This window comes from Podarcis pityusensis (genome assembly GCF_964106645.2).
Source record: "Podarcis pityusensis genome assembly, chromosome: 14".
NCBI classification, from domain to species: Eukaryota; Metazoa; Chordata; class Lepidosauria; order Squamata; family Lacertidae; genus Podarcis; species Podarcis pityusensis.
In genome coordinates, this window is record NC_138039.1 from 27,736,347 (window position 1) to 27,758,503 (window position 22,157).

The following is a 22,157-nucleotide window of genomic DNA, read 5'->3' on the forward strand; positions in this document are numbered from 1 at the left end:
CAGTATCACAGAATGCGGCATATAGTGTAAATGGTTTGTCTGTGAATCACCTCTTCATTTAGCCAAAAATTCAAATCCAAAATCTCTGGAAGAAATTCAAAGAGCACAAGAAAGCTCTTTTTAAAAAATCGGTTCTGTAAATAAGTAAGGAGAAGTACACCAACTGCCCCAAATGCTGATGAGCCTCCTATGCAAGGGGTTGGATCCAATAACCCTTCCAACTCTACAATTCTATGTGATATGGCATACACAAAACATGTTTTCAAATATTTTGCTTGGTGGGGACACAGGAGAGGGCTTTCTCAGTGACTGCACCCAGATTCTGGAACTTCCTAGAAACATTAATAATAATAATAATAATACATTTTATTTATACCCCGCCCTCCCCGGCCGAGACTGGGCTCAGGGCGGCTAACACCAAATATATAATACATTAAAAACACAAAATCATATTTAATATAATATTTGAGGAAGCAAAACTAGAGAATGAGATGGAAAGCCGTTTCTCAGTAAAAAAAAATGCTAATAGTTTCAACTGGTCCTTTCATTCTATCTGAAATATTGTTTGTTTACACTCTATCATCACCTCATAAAGTTAAAGACTACCAATTAGCCTGTAAGCAAGAACTTAATATTTCCTGTTTGGCCACATTACTTTATATACTAATTCCCATGTGGTGGTTGCCTGCATTATTCATGGCATGACTCTCATCAGATGTAGAACCTAACCTTGCCTTCTTCAGCCCCCACCTCATGAATCATGTGCATCTTCTTTATTGACCAAGTCATCTAGCATCACTTTATATGAGGATGCTCACGGAAATAAAAGAAGTACAGTGGTACCTCAGTTTAAGAACAGTCTGGTTTAAGAACAGTTTGGTTTACAAACTCTGCAAAACTGGAAATAGTGTCTTGGCTTAAGAACTTTACCTCGGTCTAAGAACGGAATCTGAATGGTAGAAGGGCACCGGCAGCGGGAGGCCTCATTAGGGAAAGCGTGCCTCGGTTTAAGAAAGGTTTTTGGTTTAAGAACAGACTTCCGGAACGGATTAAGTTCATAAATCGAGGTACCACTGTATCTGGATTGGGAAATATTCAGTTCTCTTATTCCTCCTGTATCTCTAAGAATTGGGCATGGAAAGGGAACTGTATTCCAACTGTGCAGTGCCAATCTTCACAGGTGTGTAATGTTGTTTTGGAGAAAATGAACTTCCATCTTGCGCAATAAATTGTTGCATTGTGTCATCCAAAAGTTTCCATCAAGAGGCACTACTTTGTTAAAACTGTCAAATTCTGCAACATAGCTAGAAGGACAAGCCTTCCATCCAGATTCTTCAATGTAGAAAGAAGAAGGAACACCTAAAAAATCCTTATCAGAAGGCTACCCCACACCCAATCTGATTGAGTCTTGCCCATAGTGCGCTGCAAAGCCTTGAACACGTGTTGCAGTCAAGACAGGGAGGCTACAGCAGATGTCATCATTCTGATATAGCTCTATCCAAACCACAAAGAACAATCTTAGAGAAGCAGAGCATGTGGTGTCCAGGATGCTGCCAGTGAACTGTCATACACAGATAAGGAATATTCCGCCCTTGCTAGCTGTTTGGTCTGGAAGGAGGACATGTGTAATGCTGCCCATATAAGAACAAAGAAGCACAATGCCCATGATGAGATTGATGTTACTTTGGGATCAGTGCAGTGCAACTTTGAATAAGCAGCACAGCATTCCCTCCAACTTGTTCATGGCTAGAGGCTAAGAACTTGCAGCTCTCCAGATGTTGAACTCCAACTCCCATCAGTCCCAGCCAGCATGGCAAATGGTATGTAAGGGGGTTAATCAAGGAAGAAAGAAAGGGAAAATAACTTCCTGCGCTGAAATACCCAACATTTTCCTCAACCTTATACCCTACTGATGTTCCTATCAGAGCCAGCCAACAAAAAATAATAATGGTCTGGTATGATAGGAGTTGGATTATAAAAACATCTGGAGGGGAAGGCTAGCCCAGGAAGTAATATGCTTCAAGCACCTGTGTACTACACTTTTAATATAGAAGTAACTGTGAATGAAGAGAGATCATGGGGCAATGCAATAAAAATCCTACTTGCAGCAAGACTTGTCCCCCCCCCCCCCCATTTGACTAACATTTGCTCCATCATTCATTGTTTTAGAAGACAAACTGGTGGAAATTGAGATTCATATTAAGACCACTGAGAACAGCAGTAAATGGTTCATGAAGGATAATAGAGATCCTGGGCTATTATATATGGACTTGCCTTAAATTCCAGTTATAAGATTATAACCGAAGCATCCCATTAGGAAGGGATTATAAGACTGCAGAACTGCAAAAGCAAAGCAGGAGAGAGAAAAATTCATGGACACTCAGGTCCTTGACAGACAGGCAGTAACTTACTTCATTTTACCTTATGGTTTTGGAATGCTAAAAGCCAAGGGTTGTTCTAATGTGAGGGAGGAGGGAATGTATAAACAAATGTATCACATAGCTTCACCTTTAAGTACTATTCAGGTAGCTGAAAGGAAAGGACTCTTCCTTTCAGATTTTGTATACAGAATGAGAACGCCCCACCCCCACCCCAAATCACCATGGCTGGGATACAGAGCATTCACATTTTTCTTCCTTTCCAAAGAACATCATCTTCCTCCATCCAATGAAGTGTGCCTGCAGTTATAAAACTAGAACAGAACAGGCCAATCTGTTCAGAGCTTTGGCTGGTTCTCTCCTAGTCTTAGTTCATAGCTCACATATCAAGGATGACGCAGGGAAGGAGGCAGGAAGGAGGTGTAAGAGAAGGATTTTACCAACGTACACACAGGAGATCCAAAACAGAGCACCAAAGTCCAACAGCAGCCCACGGGTAAATCAGGAAAACAAATGAAATCCATTAATTCCCTTAGAATATTATCAAAGTAACACTGACAGCACACAGAACAATCCTGATGATTTCCTAACAATATAAGCTAAAACTCCAGCAAGGCAACTGTAAGCAAAATTCAGAGACCAAAATCTAGATTAATTGAGCACTAACTCCTACAAAACAAAACAGAAACAACTTCAGTGGGTTCTGAATACAGCAATCAGATAACTGACTGATGATGGATTACAGGAATCATGCAACTATCTTGTTATACAGCTTACAGGAGCATTATACAACATGGGACTAAATTATCTGAAAGACCACTTTCTGAGATTCTTGGGAAGGTCCTTCTTTCTTCTTCCAACATTGGAACAAATTTAGAAGGAACTCAAGGAAGGTCCTTCTCAGTAACTGCTCCCAGGATTGGGAACTCCTTGCCAAGGTAGGCCCAACTAGTCTTGTTTCCAATGACTTCCTGCCAGCAAACAAAGACATTTCTTATTTAAACAGGTATGTGACCTATATGCTCACTTGTAAATATGCTGAAATTGATTTTAACTGATGGTTTTCTTTTGTGCCATCAGCCCAAGAGACTGGAGTCAATGAGCTGATGCACGTTGCCCAAAAATACATGTCTCCAAAACTTGTACCCCAAATTCCGCAACCAAGACAGTGTCTTCAGTATGCCTCAGGATCAGGCCAGTCTTTTTAGTACAATCTACCCACCAACCCTTCTGCTTTAAGCTTCATTTAAAATTAATGGAACATATGAATTACACAGCATTACTCCCTTTCATTTCAATGGGGCTTTCCCCATGCCTATAAGACGTGAGGATGTACAGTGGTACCTCGGGTTAAGAACTTACCGTATTTTTTGCCCTATAGGATGCACCGTCCCATAAGGCGCACCTAGTTTTTTGGGGGGGGAAATAAAGGGGGGGGGAATTATTTCCCCCCCAGGCGCAGGGCGGGGGCGGGGGAAGCCCGAGCTTCCCCCGACCCCAGCCCCCAGAACAGGCAACTCTCCGCAAGCCGTGGGAGCCCAGCGCCGGGCTCCCGCGCCTTACGGAGAGCTGCGCGAAGCCGCGCCCAGCCTTCGGCATGCAGGCAACTCTCCGCAAGCCACGGGAGCCCAGCGCAGGGCTCCCGCGCCTTGCGGAGAGCTGCGGGAAGTCTGGGCGCGATGAGCTCAGCACGCCCAGCCTTTGGCATGCAGGCAACTCTCCGCAAGCCGTGGGAGCCCGGCGCAGGCTCCCACGGCTTACGGAGATCTGCGCGAAGCCTGGAGAGTGAGAGGGGTCAGTGCGCACGGACCCCTCTCACTCTCCAGGCTTCAGCGAAAGCCTGCATTTGCCCCATAGGACGCACACACATTTCCCCTTCATTTTGGGGGGGGGGTGCTTCCTATGGGGCGAAAAATACGGTAATTCATTCTGGAGGTCCATTCTTAAAATGAAACTGTTCTTAACCTGAGGTACCACTCTAGCTAATGAGGCCTCCCACTGCCGCCGCACGATTTCTGTTCTCATCCTGAAGCAAAGTTCTTAACCCAAGATACTATTTCTGGGTTAGCGGAGTCTGTAACCTGAGGCGTCTGTAACCCAAGGTACCACTGTATATCCTCACGTCTTATAGGCATGGGGAAAGCCCCATTGAAATGAAAGGGAGTAATGCTAGTGAAAGATGTTTGAGATTTATTTTCTGTCAGAATTTTATTGTTATTTTTTGTATTAAACAAGGCTGTCGGTTTTAACAGTATTCTTTATTTCAGTGCTAGAAAAATAAAGTCATCTTTGCTGGCATTTTCCATCTTTATTACCAGTGTTGTGTTTAGTCATGCAGATGGGAGCTGTTTTACATTGCTATTTGTTAGCCTAGTTTAAAGACAAGTAATTGCAGAAAAATACATTAGCATTAGACACTGTCTTAGTGTATACCGTGGAGTGTCTAGAGGAGAATTAAAAGTGCTTGCAAGAATCAAGACAAAAGGCAAAAAATAAAGATGACATATTTCAAGGGAGTCAAGAAGGGGTTGTCAGATTAATCTTCCTTTTGTTATTTAAAAAAGAGATTGCTCCCAAATTCCCTTCCATTCAGCTGGAGAAATGTTGTCATTACTTTGGCAACCATCACTGGAGTCTACTAGTCCATAAGTAATTTGAAAGAGCCAGTTTCAACATTGATTTCCCCCATTCTCCAATTCCCACATGAGATGAGATGCACATTAATGGCTCTTTCTTTGTATCTAAAGACACAGACACCCAGGTTATTTAAATTACTTAATTTTTTAATTATTTTATTACTGAAGTGTACAAAAAAGGAAATGCAAGCAAGTATAAAGGAAAATACTAGAATGGCTTGTCTAATATTATAGTAACACTTAATATATCACTTTTACAAACAGTTTAAGCTAATACAAACACTCCCCACTCGCTCCAACTTCACTTCTATCATAATTCTGCTTTTTTATTATACACCATGCCTTCACATTAAATACAACTCCATGTATTTGACCACAAGACCCCAACCACTTAAGCACTTCCTTATACTCCTTTTTATTATTATCATCACCATCACTTTAATTATCCCTGGTTGTTCCCATTACGTTCTAATCTGTTCAACTTTATTTGGTTTTCACCTATTCTTTTACCATCTGGCATGCACTAACCATGCTATGAAGAAAATATGCACAACACCCGTGTCTTTTGGTATACAGTGGTACCTCAGGTTACAGACGCTTCAGGTTACAGACTACGCTAACCCAGAAATAGTACCTCGGGTTAAGAACTTTGCTTCAGGATGAGAACAGAAATCATGTGGTGGCGGCGTGGCGGCAGTGGGAGGCCCCATTAGCTAAAGTGGTACCTCAGGTTAAGAACAGTTCCAGGTTAAGAACAGACCTCCAGAACGAATTAGGTTCTTAACCTGAGGTACCACTGTACTAATACTTAACATAACTATAATTATTATTCCATAATTATTTCAATTTAAAAGAAATGCAAGTATCACAGTTAGCAAACACCAGAAACTTTCCACATTGAGACATTTCTATCACATATGACTCCTGCCAACCTAGCGGTTCGAAAGCACATCAAAGTGCAAGTAGATAAATAGGTACCGCTCCGGCGGGAAGGTAATCGGCGTTTCCATGCGCTGCTCTGATTTGCCAGAAGCAGCTTGGTCATGCTGGCCACATGACCCAGAAGCTGTCTGCAGACAAACGCCGGCTCCCTCGGCCTATAAAGCGAGATGAGCACCGCAACCCCAGAGTCGGTCACGACTGGACCTAATGGTCAGGGGTCCCTTTACCTTTACCTTACCACATGTAATGGGGGAAAAGATTACTGTATTGACAAAAACCAACAATGACAATTTCCCACTTCCCACACTATTTATTTTTCCAAGATGTCCAGTGCCATTAGGTAGCTATCTTAATATAGTTTTCTTTGTAGGTTATAAACACTATGAAAGCTGTCCCTTTACTAGTTGAAAACCAACAACCCGTACTTCATTACAGAGAGAAATGGAAGAAGGAAACACAAATATAGGTGAAGTTCTCAGTGGCAATGCTCTTTAAGGTTTGATAGATTTTTTTCAATAAGTATGTACTTAATGCATTGTAAGTGTGTACCACCCTGCGAGGCAGTGTATGGTAATTCTTTAAGAATAAAGTCAATATTTACATTTAGCATTTCTAGTCTGGCCTCCATCTTGCCCACGAGGCTACCTGTAGCCATGCACTGGCCAGGATCCAAAAAGTTACCTGGATGCGCCCAGTAAATTTGAAGATTGATAATCAGGACAGTGAACAGAAACTGCTTGTTCAAGAACACTGGAGGGAACGGGGAAGTAAAGAAACAGAAATGTTATTGGGTGGAAGGGAAGAGATTGTTCTGAGGGAAAGAATTTAAGGAACAGAAACTGATGGTGTGCAGAAAAGAGGGTGGGGCGAGGACCATGGTGACTGTTAGGGCCTGGGTCAGAGAGGGAAGTGGATTCTCCCTAGAAGGAAACAGCTTTTATGGAAGGAAGATGAAGAAGTCCAGGGCAGGGGTTGTGAGACTACCAGATGGCAAGTAGCTCTGCTTGGCAAGAAGGTAGCAGAGCTACACGCAGGGGGAACTCAGAGTGGTGACAGACACAGACTTCTGCCAAAGATATTCAAAGCTGCTCTTGAGCAAGAGCACAGGAAGCATACAGAGGATGTGAGCCAGCACTAAGGATTAGGAGGGCAGATGGAACTATAAGGAGGGAGACGGGAGGACAAGAAATAAAGCTGGCAACAACAGATTCAAGGCAATGGGGGTGGAGGGGAAAGACACAACTGAGGAGCAAAGGGTCAAGAGCAAGGATATGGAGGAGGCCCTACAGACAGAGTGATGGTAAGCAGGTATTGGTGGGAAGACAATGAATCATTGGAAAGGATACAAAATACTTTTAAAGACCTTAATCTCACAACTGCTAACAATGCCTTTAAACTGACCCTGAAAACAACTCTCTTCTTCATAATCAAGGATCCTTTTATGCCCATAAAGAGTTCACAGTTTTTTGTCATCTACAAATAAGAGCCCAATGCTGAAGACATTCTACCCTCGGCTTTAACTGGAAAACATGACTACAATAATCTGGAGTAGAGTTTAACTCTGCTTTCAATACTTCTTGAGAACACTCTGCGATTTGCATCATTTTATCCCATAGCAAAAGCATGCCTCTGTCTGGAGAAAAATTATTTGGGCCTTGAGGTGTGTTGGGGAAGCAACTAGAATGCAAAAGCAGCAACAGGAAGTTGCATAAGTATTGAAGATTGCATTTTTATCTGCCACAACACTCTGCCTCAAATTGTTCATTGAGCTATTGAGCATGATCTTAGGATTTCTTCCATGGTGAGCCAACATCAGTGCAGATCCCATCAGTGATCTGATGGAAGCCTTTTTCTTTTTTTGATGGCATACAATAACAGTTTAGACACACAAGTAGAGTATTTTCTATACAAGGTTGACCTGTCTCAAAATGTTCCCATGCCTTACAAGCCTAAACCCCTCTTCCCAACATCCTTCCCTTATTCACACACTTAAATCTCCAGCTTTGCCTGCCTAGCTAACTTTGCATGCAGAACAGATATCATTTCTTCAAAAGAAGAAGCAGAAGAGTTTGGATTTGATATCCCGCTTTATCACTACCCAAAGGAGTCTCAAAGCAGCTAACATTCTCCTTTCCCTTCCTCCCCCACAACAAACACTCTGTGAGGTGAGTGGGGCTGAGAGACTTCAGAGAAGTGTGACTAGCCCAAGGTCACACAGCAGCTGCATGTGGAGGAGCGGAGACGCGAACCCAGTTTACCAGATTATGAGTCTACCGCTCTTAACCACTACACCAAACTGACTGTTTTAGATCATCTGAATTTTACCATCCTATCTAACAACTTGTTTTTTCCCTTCCAGGACTGCAACAATGCAGTCACTATCCATGCATAGGTACAAATCCCCCCCCCCAATACTTTTGACAACTGAGACCTTTGCATCAAGCAGACAAGTAACTTTGCAGTTAGTATGCCCATTACAAATCTAGGTCCCTAAGTAAATAATCTAAAATTAAGAACATAAGAAGAACCTGATGCATCAGGCCAGTGGCTCACCCAGTACAGCATCTTATTTTCACAGTGGCTAACCATATGCCTATGGGAAGTCCCCATGGCATTACCCTCAGAGGCACATCCTTGTTGTGAGAGGATATCAGTTCATCACCAGAGGGATGCACATTTTTTAGACATCTGTGCTCTTTTCCTCATTATGATCCCATCTGTCCCAAGACCCCGCATCCCAGAAAACTCACAAGGTGACATCAAATTGACATCAAATGAACACCACCACACCCCTGAAAGCCTCATCTATATCTCTCCTTACCTCTCAAATTATCCAAGTTAGCCATCTTGGCCTCAACATGAAAAGTCAGAAGCTCTTTGCACTGACCACATACTGAGAACTGCCCTGAGATCTTCAGGTGAAGGATGGTATACAAATTTAATAAATAAAATAAAAAATACCTGTGACTCTGCTCAGCAGGAAAAACACTGGACAGTGAACGTACATACACCCACACACCCCAGTAAGCATCTGCTGGCTTTCTACCATCATTAGGTCTTTGGCTAGAAGGCCTTTTCAGTTGCAACATAAAATGTCTTGATTTTAAGTACAAGCAGCACACAACAGGTTATCACCATTACTGCAACTATAGCAGTGCTAATTAGTGCTTCTGAAATGAGTGCAAAACACTTTAAAATGTTACCCTACAGAGATTTGGTCCAGTTTTCTTGAGGAGGGGAAATTAATAGCCTTGTATGGTTTTGAGCAATGCATCTGGAGCAGGAAATAAAGGGGGAACACACAAGCAAAACTGCTTATAGGTGGCTGAATTATACATTCCCTAGCCTCCCCTGCCAGACCCCAACATCATTCAGTATAAGTGATAAAAGGTATTTCAGTGAAACAGCTCATCAATATTTCTTTCCAGCCTCATTATCCAGCATGCACCCTTTCTAACATGCAGCGAGGGTCCTTTGTAGTGGTCATCAATATACTGTACCCCTCACAATATTTTAATCTCATATCCATAGTTTAAAAATACAACTTAGAAGTAAGGGATACGCCTGACGTTTAGGAAAATAGTATGTGACAGATGAACAAACAGCTGTTGCCTTGGTGTCCCTCAAAACATCAGATCAAGAACCACTGCAAATTAAAATGCTGTTTTCATTTGGATCAACTTCTGTTGGTGCAAATGCATATGGACATTCAAGCTACAGTGAGTTTACATCCATCAGGCAGATTGGAAGGCCAGCTTACTACTGCAATCATCACTGCAGTTCTACACACACTTTGTGGAATTTCATTTTGTTTGAGTGGAACTTACTATCAAGTAAATCTATCTCAGTGAAGGTGCTTGTCTCTTCAGAGAAACAGAAGCCTAACAACATACACCGCAACTTATTATACTGGTCAATAGATTGATTAGTCTGCTACATAACAAATGTTGCATTATTACATAACCTACCTCCATTTGTGGATGAGAATTTTTTCACTTTCTAAACTGACTGATGATGTGGACAGCTAGAAAAACATCACTCAAGGATTGACAAAGTCCCAGCTAAGTTTCCAGAAACATACTGACAAGTTCTTGACCCAGTTTTTCTAGACTGTATAGGGAAAATCACTCTTAATTGGTTGCCAACCATCTCTCACCCCATTTTCAACTGGATGGGCTGGTTTAATGCCACAGAATGTTCACAAGCATTGTAACTGTTTAAAGGGAAACTGTCAGTTATGACAAAATTTAAATTCTGTGACCTGAACCTGCCTGACAATGCTAGGCTGTAAGTTTTGTTGGCAATTAAGATTATTCCCCTCCCTACTGTTATGAAACCTCATTTTGAGGTTCGCTTTTTTCTATACCTTTACCTCTCTTCAGAAACAATTGCCCTGCAAAGATTTAATACTACCCTTCACAAAAGGAGTATGTATTGTCCAACATCTGGATGGAAATTGCATGAGCCCCTTGAAATACATTTAGGTTCTCCCTTATCTATGTGACGCCTATAACCCATTAAAGCCTTCGTCATCTGGAAAGAATTCTGTTCTATACATCCACATGCCCTGGAGCCTTCTAACAAATCTCAGTGCAGCCAAAGGCCTAGAAAGCAATGCAGCACTTCTTCAAAGGTGAATAGTAAAGAATCTGACAAAGAAAATAAACCCAGCGGCTAATATTGCAGAGGAGACAAACGTAATCTTCTCCCACCTAGAAGCCTTTGCCTGGGAGCCTGATGTTCTTGAAACTTTCACTTGTTCTTTCTTTTCCAAAAAGAAAAATGCTAAGTATTGTTTCCTAGCAAGAGTGCAAAATACACAGTAAAATACACTGATGGTGCTCAGTCAATGGGGATTACAAGAGATGCTTATCAGGACAGGAACTGGACTGCTCTCTCAGAAGACAAGTCAATTAAATATTTCAGCTTTAGGTGTTTTGTCATTCCCCCGCCGGCAAAAACTAAATCCTACTACCAAAAAGTGTGCAAAGATAAAGTAAGTATCCAAATGTAACAAAAATTAATCATAAATCAGTATGATTGAACATTCACAATCTCAAGCAAGACAGACAAATGAACTTCCCTCAAAGGAAGGGGAGGAACTGACATCCAGTCAAACGATGCCTTTTTTGTGGACCAGAACCCTGTGGTTATTATCCAAAGTCTTTCCAACAGGAGGCTGGAAACATGAGGTCAGGTCCTTTCAGTTGTGGCCCCCCATTTGTGCACTGCTCTCCCCAGGGAGGAACACGCTATTTATGTTTTGGTGCCACTGCTAGAATAAGGCTTTTCTTTTTCTCCAGGCTTTTGGCCCTCAACTTGAAGAGTGGCACTGTAGCATATTTAATTTTATTTTTTTAAAAATAATATTTATTACTTTTAAACCTTACAAACAGAAGAAAAGAAGAAAGAAAAGAAGAAAAGAAAAGAAGAAGAAAAGCAAAAAAGAAAACAATACAATATATAAACAATACAAAATGCAACATTAACATTAACACATTAAACAAAACAAAAGCAAAAACAATTCAAAAAAACACACATCATACCGTCCCAATATCCTCTCTTTCATTCCCTTGTTTCATCGACCTCCTCTCACCTCCCTTTTTGTATTCCATTTCTATTAATTGTTTCAGCAAATCCTTTCCATCTTTCTCTATTTTCTGTCATGTAATTATCTTAACATATTTTAATCTTATTTTCTATTAATACTATAATACTTATTTATACTTAATTCCTTAAAATATTTCTACTAAAGCCGTATAATTCCCTTCCAACATTTTTCTAACACTCATTAATTTTACATTATTTCCATATATAGATTTTAAACTTTTTCCAATATTCTTCCACCGTCTCTTCTCCCTGGTCTCGGGTTCTACCAGTCATTTCTGTCAATTCCATATAGCCCATCAACCTGGTGATCTTCTGTCCGAGGCTCTTAACTCTCTTCCAGGTCCCTTCTGCAAGTCTTCTTCATGTTTATACATACACTTTACTTTGTCTTTTCCTGATCTTGTTCTTATTTTCCTTCCTTTGATGCTGAAAAGTAAATCTCCGGGAAATTCCCATCTAGCAATGTTTTTATTCCTTCTCGACAAGTCAGCCAAATCTCCATAATTAGAACTGAAATTCAAAAGATATTTCCAGTCGTGTTTCAAAGTTCCTCCAAGTCTGGCAGTCCCCACACCTCCAGTCTCCTCCTGACCCAAGTCCAGGTCCCAAAGGTCAATAAACCCCTGCATGAGGGGATCTATCCAACTTTCTTTCTCCAGTCCAAGCGGGGTTCCAATCCTAAAAGTCTGACTTTCTCTAGATTCAGTCTTGGAAGGCATCAACTTATAATCATCAAATTGCAACTGTAAAGCTGGAGCTCTCTCCGTCACCACTTGTGCCACTTTAGATTCCACAGCAAAAACTTTCTCCCCCACCTTCTCCTCAATTTGCCATGTCAAAATAGATCCCTGTATCGATTCCTGAATAATTTCTGTATTAATATTGACTTTTTGTGCCAAATTAGTCACTTTTTGTTCCAAGTTATCAACTTTTATAGTCCTCGCATCCGTCTTCCTACAAAGCTGTTCCAGTGCATCATTAATCTTACAAAATGCAACCACTAAGGCTTCTTCTGTCAACATTCCCAACAATTCAAGGTCAATCCCAGATTCTCACAGTCTTATCTTGCAGATGGAAAATTCCCCCAGCTCAGCTCTTGTAACAATTTCAAAGGCTTCCTCTAGGGGGAAACAATTTCTATTTGTATCAATCCTTTTAAGCACAGTTCAAATAATAAAATTAGTTTCAATTTTCAGTTACTTTTACTCCTTTTTAAACGCAGAGGGAGACAATGGAAACAATGTATTTCTCTTCTTTAACTTACTGTCAGCAGACGATCCATTCACAGTCAATGAGCATATCCGAAACTTCAATCTTACTAGCAGCCCGTTTCCAGGTTCAGAGCTGTGGTAATTTAACTTTCTTCACGCTCTCCTGCAGGCTTACGCGATCTTAAATTTCCCCCCTCTTCTCCTGCTTCCAAGGGGGGGTTTGATGGTTTAACCGATGGAAGTTTAATCCTTTATAAGAGACTTTCCAAGGCTTTAGCTTGCAGCCTCTTTGCTTCAATCTATTTACAAAAGGGGGAGGCGGACTTCCTGTTTGAAACCTCCCCGTTTCGGTGCCAAATTAAGACATTTAAAAATCCAATTTTCCGTTCTACTCACGGGTAGTTGTTTTAAGATCAAATTGTCCACAGGAAAAAGTCAGCGCTCTCCGGCAACAGCAATGCGGCTTCACTCCGTGAAAGAAGCAGTCCATTCAAAGCACCGCGCCACTCACCCCACGTCGCTCCGGATCCCCGAAACCGGCTTTCCCCGCGAGTAGGGGAGGCGCAAAAGGTGCCAGCTGAATCCCACGTCCACAAGCTTCTCCCGCCTGTGGTTTTTAGTGGGTCTCCGCCTTCGCTGTGGCGGCCAGACCCTAATTTCCAAGGAGTGGATTCCTCCCAATCAGAGGAATTCCGCCATTGTCGGAGGCGCTAACCCGGAAGTCGCCACTGTAGCATATTTTAGTCCTTCCTTTCAAAAGTTGCAGAGTATAGAACATGTTCAGGTATTTGGCCAAGGAATGCAATCTGAGATTCTGCCAAGCATATTGTTTCCGCAATATGGTGACAAGGGCTTTGCCACCATACTTACCTACTTCAGATTCCTCCATTCTCTGCAGCATGTGAAAGTAACTTGTCTGTGGTCAGAAATACTCACAGGAAATCAAGAACTAAATTGGCATGTGAAAGGGTATAAGCTTGCTTCAATCTGTGTAAATCTTCAGTTTCTAGAGGTCCATGATAAATATGGTGACAAATACAGAGAAACAGAAACAGATAGTGATAGCTAAGAAAGAGACTGATTAAATTTCATGTAGTGTTTAGTTCTGTTCCCCCTTCTCTCTTTTTTCAGATCTTTTTATGGAAATAAGTGCATTATGTCTGCTTGATACTGTAGAGGACTAGAGAATACAAATAATTTTCAGAATAAATTATCATTTGTTTTACTATACTATAATGTTGATTTCTGTTTTTACTGTTTTTGCCTGCTCCTCATAAACTGGCAAAACCAAAGATATGCTAGGTTCCTTACGATTCAGCAGTTTGTAGCTTCATTTGTAATGAAAACTTGTGATTTTCAATATGTAAAGAGTACTTTTAAAAAGTATTGCATTTTTTATTTTTTCCATAAATTTACCATTTTTCCCATAGCTTCAAGATTTCCATAAATTTTACATCTCTTGTTGTACAGGAAGCCTTCCTACTTGGTCAGTGCTCTTCAATTGATTCAAAATGCCTCTAGAACCCTCTCCTGTCACTCCTGTGGCACAGCATGTTTGTAGCATGCAAATATTAAAAACCCAATTTTATTAGGACCAACTACAAAATGTCACAAAACAGCTGGCAAGGTTTTGAGTTATTAATCACCTCCCCTGGCCCAGTCACCTGTCCCCTCCCTGCAAGTTTTTATCAGCCAAGAGGGACAAGGATCCAGAATGCAAGTGGTCGCCCTGACTGATCCAAGCACATTGTCCACACCCTTGAGCCTTATTAACTGAAACTCATCCAACGCAACAGGACTAAACAGTGCTCTGGACATCCTTCAGCTTTCGTAACTGGAGTCAGTCAGGGCCCCACCCTCCCAGGCCAGGTAGAAAAGGCATGCAAGGCAGGGAACAGGTCCTCCAGGACTCACAGCCAAGAAGGTCTACCTACTTTCCTGTGTTTTACACATTTGTAAGGAATTCTGGGAATTGTGATTCTGTGAGAATCTAAGCATGATCGTAAGTATAATGGAGCACTTAACTCACCATCAGAGGGTGATAAGAGGAATAACAAAGAAAGATGGGTTTAACTCGATATGGTCTCCATTTATATTTACTATAGTACAATAATCTCCCATCTCTTGACATAGTAAGCACTATGGAGAAATTATTTTAATGCTCTAGATTGAAGTATACCCTGTGGTGTGAGCTTAATCTGTAATGTAAAACATTTCCCAAGTGTTTTTATGCCATGCAGATGACTGCACACAAGATTTAACACCTGTACATGCATTTGTCCTGGAAGATAACACTTTATGCTTTAGTTACAGGTAGGTAGCCATGCTGGTCTGCCGTAGTAAAAATAAATAAAAAGGTTCCTTCCAGTAGCACCTTAGAGACCAACCAAGTTTGTTATTGGTATGAGCTTTTGTGTGCATGCATTCAGGTATCTGAAGAAGTGTGCATGCACACGAAAGCTCATACCAATAACAAATTTAGTTGGTCTCTAAGGTGCTACTAGAAGGAACTTTTTTATTTTGTTTCGACTTTATGCTTGGTAATTGTTTTTAAAAATTTCAATAAAGTTTGTAATTTAAAAAGTATAATGCCTAAGATTACTTTTGGAAACTCATTAAGACTGACTCACTCTCAACCGCACATGTACCCAAAGTATCTACACTGGCTCCCAGTTGATTACCGTGTGACTTCCAACCGCTCAATCATCCTTGTTTAGACTGCTATGCTCTGTACTTAAACCAAACCTTCTCATTCTTCGTCCATCTCCTTTGCAGCGCCTCCTCTCCATGAAATCTGCCTCTCCATTTTCCTTTTCCAACACAATCCCTTTCAACCAATGCATCACTTCCTCGTCTTTCCAAGACTACCAGTTTCATCTGTTCTGCAGTTTCTGCTATTCACTCTGTGCTTTTATCAAACCCCATCATCTCCCATCACCTTCCATCTATCCAAAATATGCCCTAATCCTAAAGGCATTGCCCAGAAGCAGGCACAATTGACATCCATACAGCTTACTTCATGCAATGCATTTAGGACTGAGAGTGCTTATTTCTGTTCTGCACCACATCTGAAAATTGCTTTAAATAAATGTTAAAATAATACCAACCTAATGGTTACAAATGACTCATGCCTCCTTCAGCAACCACCACTGACATTTTCTGTCTATATGCAATACCTTTAAGCCAATGAAGTTACTTTAAAAAAGAATTTCCAGTCTTTATTAGATAATAGTTACTAATGTATCCATGAATAAAAATTCCACCCCATATCCCTGTAAATATAATTGATGAGAACTCCTAATGAAGTATAAAACCCTTCACAAACAAGTATGCATACACTATTCATATTTATGTGTGCATGAAATTTGCAATCTAATTTTTTATTGGCAAACATACTTAAGTACCATGAGCTGGATTATTATTTTTACAGTGATGCACAGCTGCTTATTTGATCTTTGCACCTTCAGCATGAAGAAATAAAAATGTATAGATGACTTCTCAAAGCGCATTGAAGAAACACTGTGGATTACACAAGAAGAAAAACTGTAAATAGGAAGGTGCATGGTAAGGGCTGCTCATTAAAACAATTTGAATTGTGAAATTATTCTCCTTATATCCAACACTGAGATTTAGATAGATCTTCAATGGAAATGGTTTGAGCAAAAATTATAACTAAAAGCTGAAAATGGTGGCTTCTGCTTATTTGGCTATTTTGCTAGTGCTACTATGAAGTTTCTCCATCCTTGGGGGCCTAATCTTCATTATTACTATCATCTAAAAATACTAAGTACCTTGCTTGTTAGCAGTTTCCTCACATCCAACAAGCCTAGTATTTGATTTCAACTGAGAGATTTACATTCATAAATTCACCTGTACAGAAGAACACATGACTAGATATTTTAATTCAAAATCTTTCTTTAGCTTCCATCACCATCACTCCTTAAAATCAGGAAACATAACTAACAAGAAACACTTCAAGGATCTTTCCAGTTCCCAAAGGCACTCCTTTAAAATGAGAGTGTAAAGACGGAAGCCTCTCAATATGCACTTTTGACATCCGTTCAGAAGACAGCATCAACAATGACAATTTTAGAAATAATTAAACTCTGATCTATATGTAAATGTTATGAAAACCTAGAACTGTGTAATGAAGACATTCACACAAAGATCACACAACATACTACTCCAGAACTAGCTGTTTATTTATATGCTTCCCCATCACTTAGTGCAGAGCTTTCCAAACTGTGTGTCACGACATGTTACTGTGTTGGCTGCAGTGTGTAGGTGTCACACGAAAGCTCCCCGTGCTCCTCCCGGGGCTGGAAAGGGGTTAGTTTAACATCCGGTTTGCTAGGAAAACTGAATTACTGAGTCGCAAAATGATGCATGTCTAAAAAGTGTGTAACCAACATGAAAAATTTGGAAAGCTCTGACATAATGCATAAACTGCGGGACTCACTCCCTTGGGAAGCAATGATGGCCACTCATCTGTAAAGCTTTAAAAAAAGGATTGGACAAATTCATGGAGGAGAAGACTATCAATGGCTAATAGCCAAGATGGTGTGCTTCTGAAAACCAGGTTGCTCTTGTGCTCGGGTCCTGCTTGAAGATTCCCACAGGCATCCTGTGGCCACTGTGATACAGATGGGCCACCAGCCGGATCTAGCAGGCTCATTTTATGTTCTTAATATGAGCTATTATATCATCACACACACAAAATCTCATAGGTGAATAAGAATAAGGAACTGGGGAATTCACAACCCTCTAAAAAAGAACAATGCTGTGTAAGGAACCAATGTTTTCAGAACCTGTTTGATTTTAAAAAGTAACTAGAATGATATATTAGGACACAGGAAATTTTCAATGACAGAAGAAAAATTCTGACTATCTGGCACTCAAGCTATTTAATGCCTCAGAATGTTTTAGTTTGAATACAACATTCAAAAAGAGGCAGCTCTGATGTTTACTAAGAAAATACAAAGCAAAACAGAAGAGCACATCTCCCTGTAATTTAACAGCTTTTAGTGACAGTTTTACACACAATGGGCTGGATCCACACTGAAGTTACCTGAACTTAGGTTCCACTGAAATCAATGGGACTAGTTAGTTATGCCCCCATTTAAATCCCACTGCTTTCAATGAGTACTAAGTGCAACCAACGTACTCTGAATCCAAGCCAGGATTATTTATTTTAATGCCTGTATTTATCTTACTTGTTAAGAATACTAACAAGAGGCGGACAAAATATTTCAATTTAGACTGCACACAAATGTTAGCAGAAATAATTATTCAAGTTACAGTGGGGGATATTTGCTTGGTATCAAAGCAATCCAACAGGGCTTGGAAAGCCATAAAAGATGGAAAGTCTCCCCTGCCTACTTTCTTTGTGAGCATCCTTGAAAATATTAAATACTTGAAACTGTGGTCATGGTTCTATGACAATTTACAGTGAGCCGTAACCCCTTCTTGCCATCCCTCAATAAAGCATTTGCCCCATCTAACACCTGAAGTAGGGTTTTTCACAAGATCTACAAACTAACCTTTACTCTTCCCATAACTCAGGAAGCAGAAGGACTGGACATTTCCTGTATCACAGAACTTCAATTTTTGGTTAAGAATATGTCAAACACAGGTAAGCAGGAAACTTAATATAAATTTCAAAAGGCAAAATATTTTGCCCAGCAATTTGACTGCTAACTTACAAAGAACCTCTTAAGTAAATAAAAGTTGCTTTATCTAAACAAAGGATTGTCCTCGATAACAAAACAGAAGGCATTTTTTTAAGCCTGCAACCTTCATCATGCCATGCTTGCGGGTCACCCCTGCCCACCTCTCCAAAAGAAACAAATGGACAGGATTGATGAAACAGGTCAGTTTCACATTTCTGGCTACAAACCAGTAAGGACAGAAAATTGAGAAGAACTATCTCAGTTTCCTTATGCTGATTTTTGGGAAAGCAAGTGTAATAAGCAGTAAAGTTAAGCATTATCGGGAGAAAGGAAAGTTAGCATATGCATTGAAAAGATATTAGAGGGAGGGGACAAAAACTTGCCTACTCAGATAGGAACTGGAGGTTAGATAGAGGGCAGCCAAAGTAGACCAACATAAAATTCCAGTTTTTAAAAAGAAACATAGGAAGAGCCCTGCTGTATCAGGCCAAAGGCCCATCTAGTGGAGCAGCTTGTTCCCACAGTGGCCATCCAGATGACTATGGGAAGCTGAGAGCATCAGCACTCTCCCTGTTAGCGATTACCAGCAGATGATATTTAGAGGCATGCTGCCTCCGACAATGGCATCTATTTAAAAAACACAATCTAGTAATTCATCAAGTAATTTTATCAAGCTCTCATGAGGAGGAATTGCACACACATGTATGTATTCCCTCTCTCCAGAGAGGCATTGAAGGAAGAGGTAAAAGATTGAGGTAGAAATCTTTTGCCACCCAGATCAACCAAGCTTAAAACAACTACCTAATAAATGTAGCATCCTAGCCAATAAGAGTCTGTTACCAATACCTTGCTGTATTTACTGCACTAAGATTAATGAAGCAACCCCAAGTGTGAAGGAAAACAGATAAACCTTTTTATGCTTTACAACAAGCTGCCTGCAGAAATGGGCACTAGGCTTCCTTAAGTCTCCTACTGCAGCAAGATTCCACACACACACACCCCAAACACAAAAGGCAATGGAGGTTATAAACAGGATCCATTCATCTTCACCTCACAAAGAGAGCTGCCATCACTGTGTACACATGTCCCAAAGGAGCAAAGAACCTTTCTGAAAGGCCAGGATAAAAAAGCCATAAAAGCAACATGTGTGATTTCCAAAAGCATTAAGACATTGAGAGACACTGTAAACAAAATAATCCCTTGGTAAATGAATTTTAACTGGAAAGCATTTGACATGCATTTTGACATATTATCTATAAAAACGTATTAAACATGTGGCTTCTATTTTGCTTACAAAGACATCGTGATTATAAAAGTCTACAGTATGTAGGGAAAATAAACACCCCCACTCAACCTAGACACGTTTTGTTATTCAATATTTAACATGTGACTATTGTAATCATTGTTGAATTTTATAGTATGTAAACAGGCAAGTCTTCAAAACAGATTAAGAAATATACTAAATACTTTTTATTTAAAAAACAATCCTTTGTGTTTACCAAGGGTGGGTATGTTGAGGACTAAAAAAAGGAAATTATGATCTATTACTATAATACCCCCTGGGGAATCACAGCAAGCAACTAGAATTGTAGCAGCCATATCAAACCTCACTCATTTAGCGAGTAGGGCATTTCAAGACTTTCAGAAAAGGCTTTTAATATATATATATATATACGACCTCACACACACACTTTATTCGGATGAAGGATTGGCTGCAAAATCATCTCAGATATTTTTAAACTCACTCTTTTTCTCTAGCTGTCATGCATGGAGACTAGACTAAGAAAATAGCAGTGTATAAGAGGGAAGAGCAATTGAGATTCAGCACTTTTGGTTTCCTCTCACTTTAAAACAGGAAACCAAGGTGGTGGGAGTTTCCTCCTATCTACTATCCCTCTAGAGAGTTCAGAGCGCTTTAGATTTCAACATGAGAGAATTTCTTCTCAGGAAATGAGCTAAAAAGCCCTCTCCATCACATGAGCTTAAGGATCTAAATACAGCCAAAGTTTCTATTCAGTTTCTTACTCCCATTAAAATAAGCCCTTGATCATTTCATCTATGATTTCAAATAAAATGTAGGTTTAACAAACCTCTTGGGAAGTAGAAAAAATGCATGCACACATGCTTATAGTTTTATTTACTTCCTCTGAAAGGCAGCTGTTGCTCACACCCCATAATTTGTGTTCCCTGCCTACTGCACTAGCATCTTTGGATGGAGTAATAAAACCTTTGCAATCCAGGTGAAGGATTACAAAAAAAGGAAATTTGAACGAACACCAACATCAAAAGGATCTACTACAAAACCAGTTTCCACCCTTTGAAAGTGAAAGTTTGGGGAGGGGGTCTCTCAGTTTCCACTCCTTTCAGGCACCCTTCTCTGCCACTGGCAAATACTAAGCATTTAAAAGTCAGGGAGAGCTGTCAAAACTTCGGGATAAAACGATTAGGGAAAGACACATTTTCCTCCTTGTTCTCTGCCCTTTGCGCAGTTGAAGAAACCTATGCAAGAGGGGCAGAAAAGAGGGGGGCAAAAGCTGGGTAGGTAAAAGAAGCCAGATTCTGGACAAACTCCGTTCCACGTAGGCGAATAGGACGATCATCTTTGTCAAAGAAGAAGGGGCAGCTTTGCGCGGGACCCCATTTTTAGATTATTTTCCTCTTGCGATGGGGAGGGAGGAGACGCACATAACCAACTCTGCACTCCTCAAATTCGTGGCCTTCAAGGGGGCGAGGACCCACTGAGCCAGCTCAAGGTGGAGGAGCGAGAGGGAGAGAGAGAGAGGCTGATCTGATGCAGGTGTGGGGAGAGAGAAGAGTCGCCCACAACTTGGGCAGCAGAACGAGGTCTCCTCTCCTCCTCAGCCCTGGCCAACCTCGCAGGGCGGAGGGTTGAGAGAAAAGCACCTCGGAGGGAAAGTAGACTCGAGCGGACTCGCTTCCTAGGGTGGGGGCTGATAAGAAAAGCAAGGGAGGACATACGGGGGGAGGCAAACTCAGTTCAATGGGTGAGCCAAAAGGCGCTCCCCCCCACCTCACTTCTCCCTCCGTCCCTCCCTCAGCGCCTCTCTTCCCTCTCCTCTCACACACCCCCGGATCGCCGCCAGCCAGCCAGCCAGCCTTCCCTCCCTCCCTGAGCTCCTCCACTGGGTCGCCCGGCCGCCGGGCCAGGCCTGCTGCGGGGAGGAGGAGGGGGGCCCGGGAGTAGAGAAGAGCCGCGGCGGTGAGGCGGGGGGGGGGGAGGAAGAGGGGAGGGGGGGCGGCTTGAAACTGCGCCTTTACCTTTAGTTCCGCACTGTCCGCCATCTTGAATCGCGGGGCGCAGGCGCAGTGAACCCCGCCGGGAGGCCGCCTCCCACCACCGCCGCCCCGCGCGCTGCGTTTGAATCAACGGCGCGCCGCCGCCGCCATTTTGTTGGTCCCTCCTCAGGGCGGGACGAGAGAGGGGAGGGGGCCTCTCGTCGTGCCACCCTCGGATATTAACAGACATATTAATGTCACTTCTCGTTATTAGCGTGGGGATGTAGCGTGTGGGGAGCCTTTGAAATCAGTAGGGCATGAGGCATTTCAAGTCTACCTACTTTGAGCATTAATAATATCCAAAGAAATATTATTATTATTATTATTATTATCATTAGTGCTTGGAGGCCTAAGTGTTTGGTCTCTGTTTCTTGTTCCAGTCCTCTCACTCCACCAATGAGAATATCTGCTGGC

At 41.4% G+C, this 22,157-nt stretch overlaps 1 protein-coding gene across 3 annotated transcripts in view; it reads right to left on the bottom strand.

The window, feature by feature from the left end:
* Positions 1–21,847, bottom strand: part of PIAS1 (protein inhibitor of activated STAT 1) — a 53,979-nt gene extending 32,132 nt beyond the window's left edge. Inside the window, exon 1 of one of the 3 annotated variants that reach the window (XM_080982145.1) lies at positions 21,726–21,847. In XM_080982145.1, coding sequence (XP_080838271.1) covers positions 21,726–21,749 — 24 coding nt within the window. In that variant the 5' untranslated portion in view covers positions 21,750–21,847. Of the gene's footprint in view, positions 1–9,924; positions 10,127–21,533; positions 21,632–21,725 lie in introns of those variants that run through there. The other 2 variants (XM_080982147.1, XM_080982146.1) reach the window with 2 other exon arrangements.
* Between the last annotated feature and the right edge of the window lie 310 nt (positions 21,848–22,157).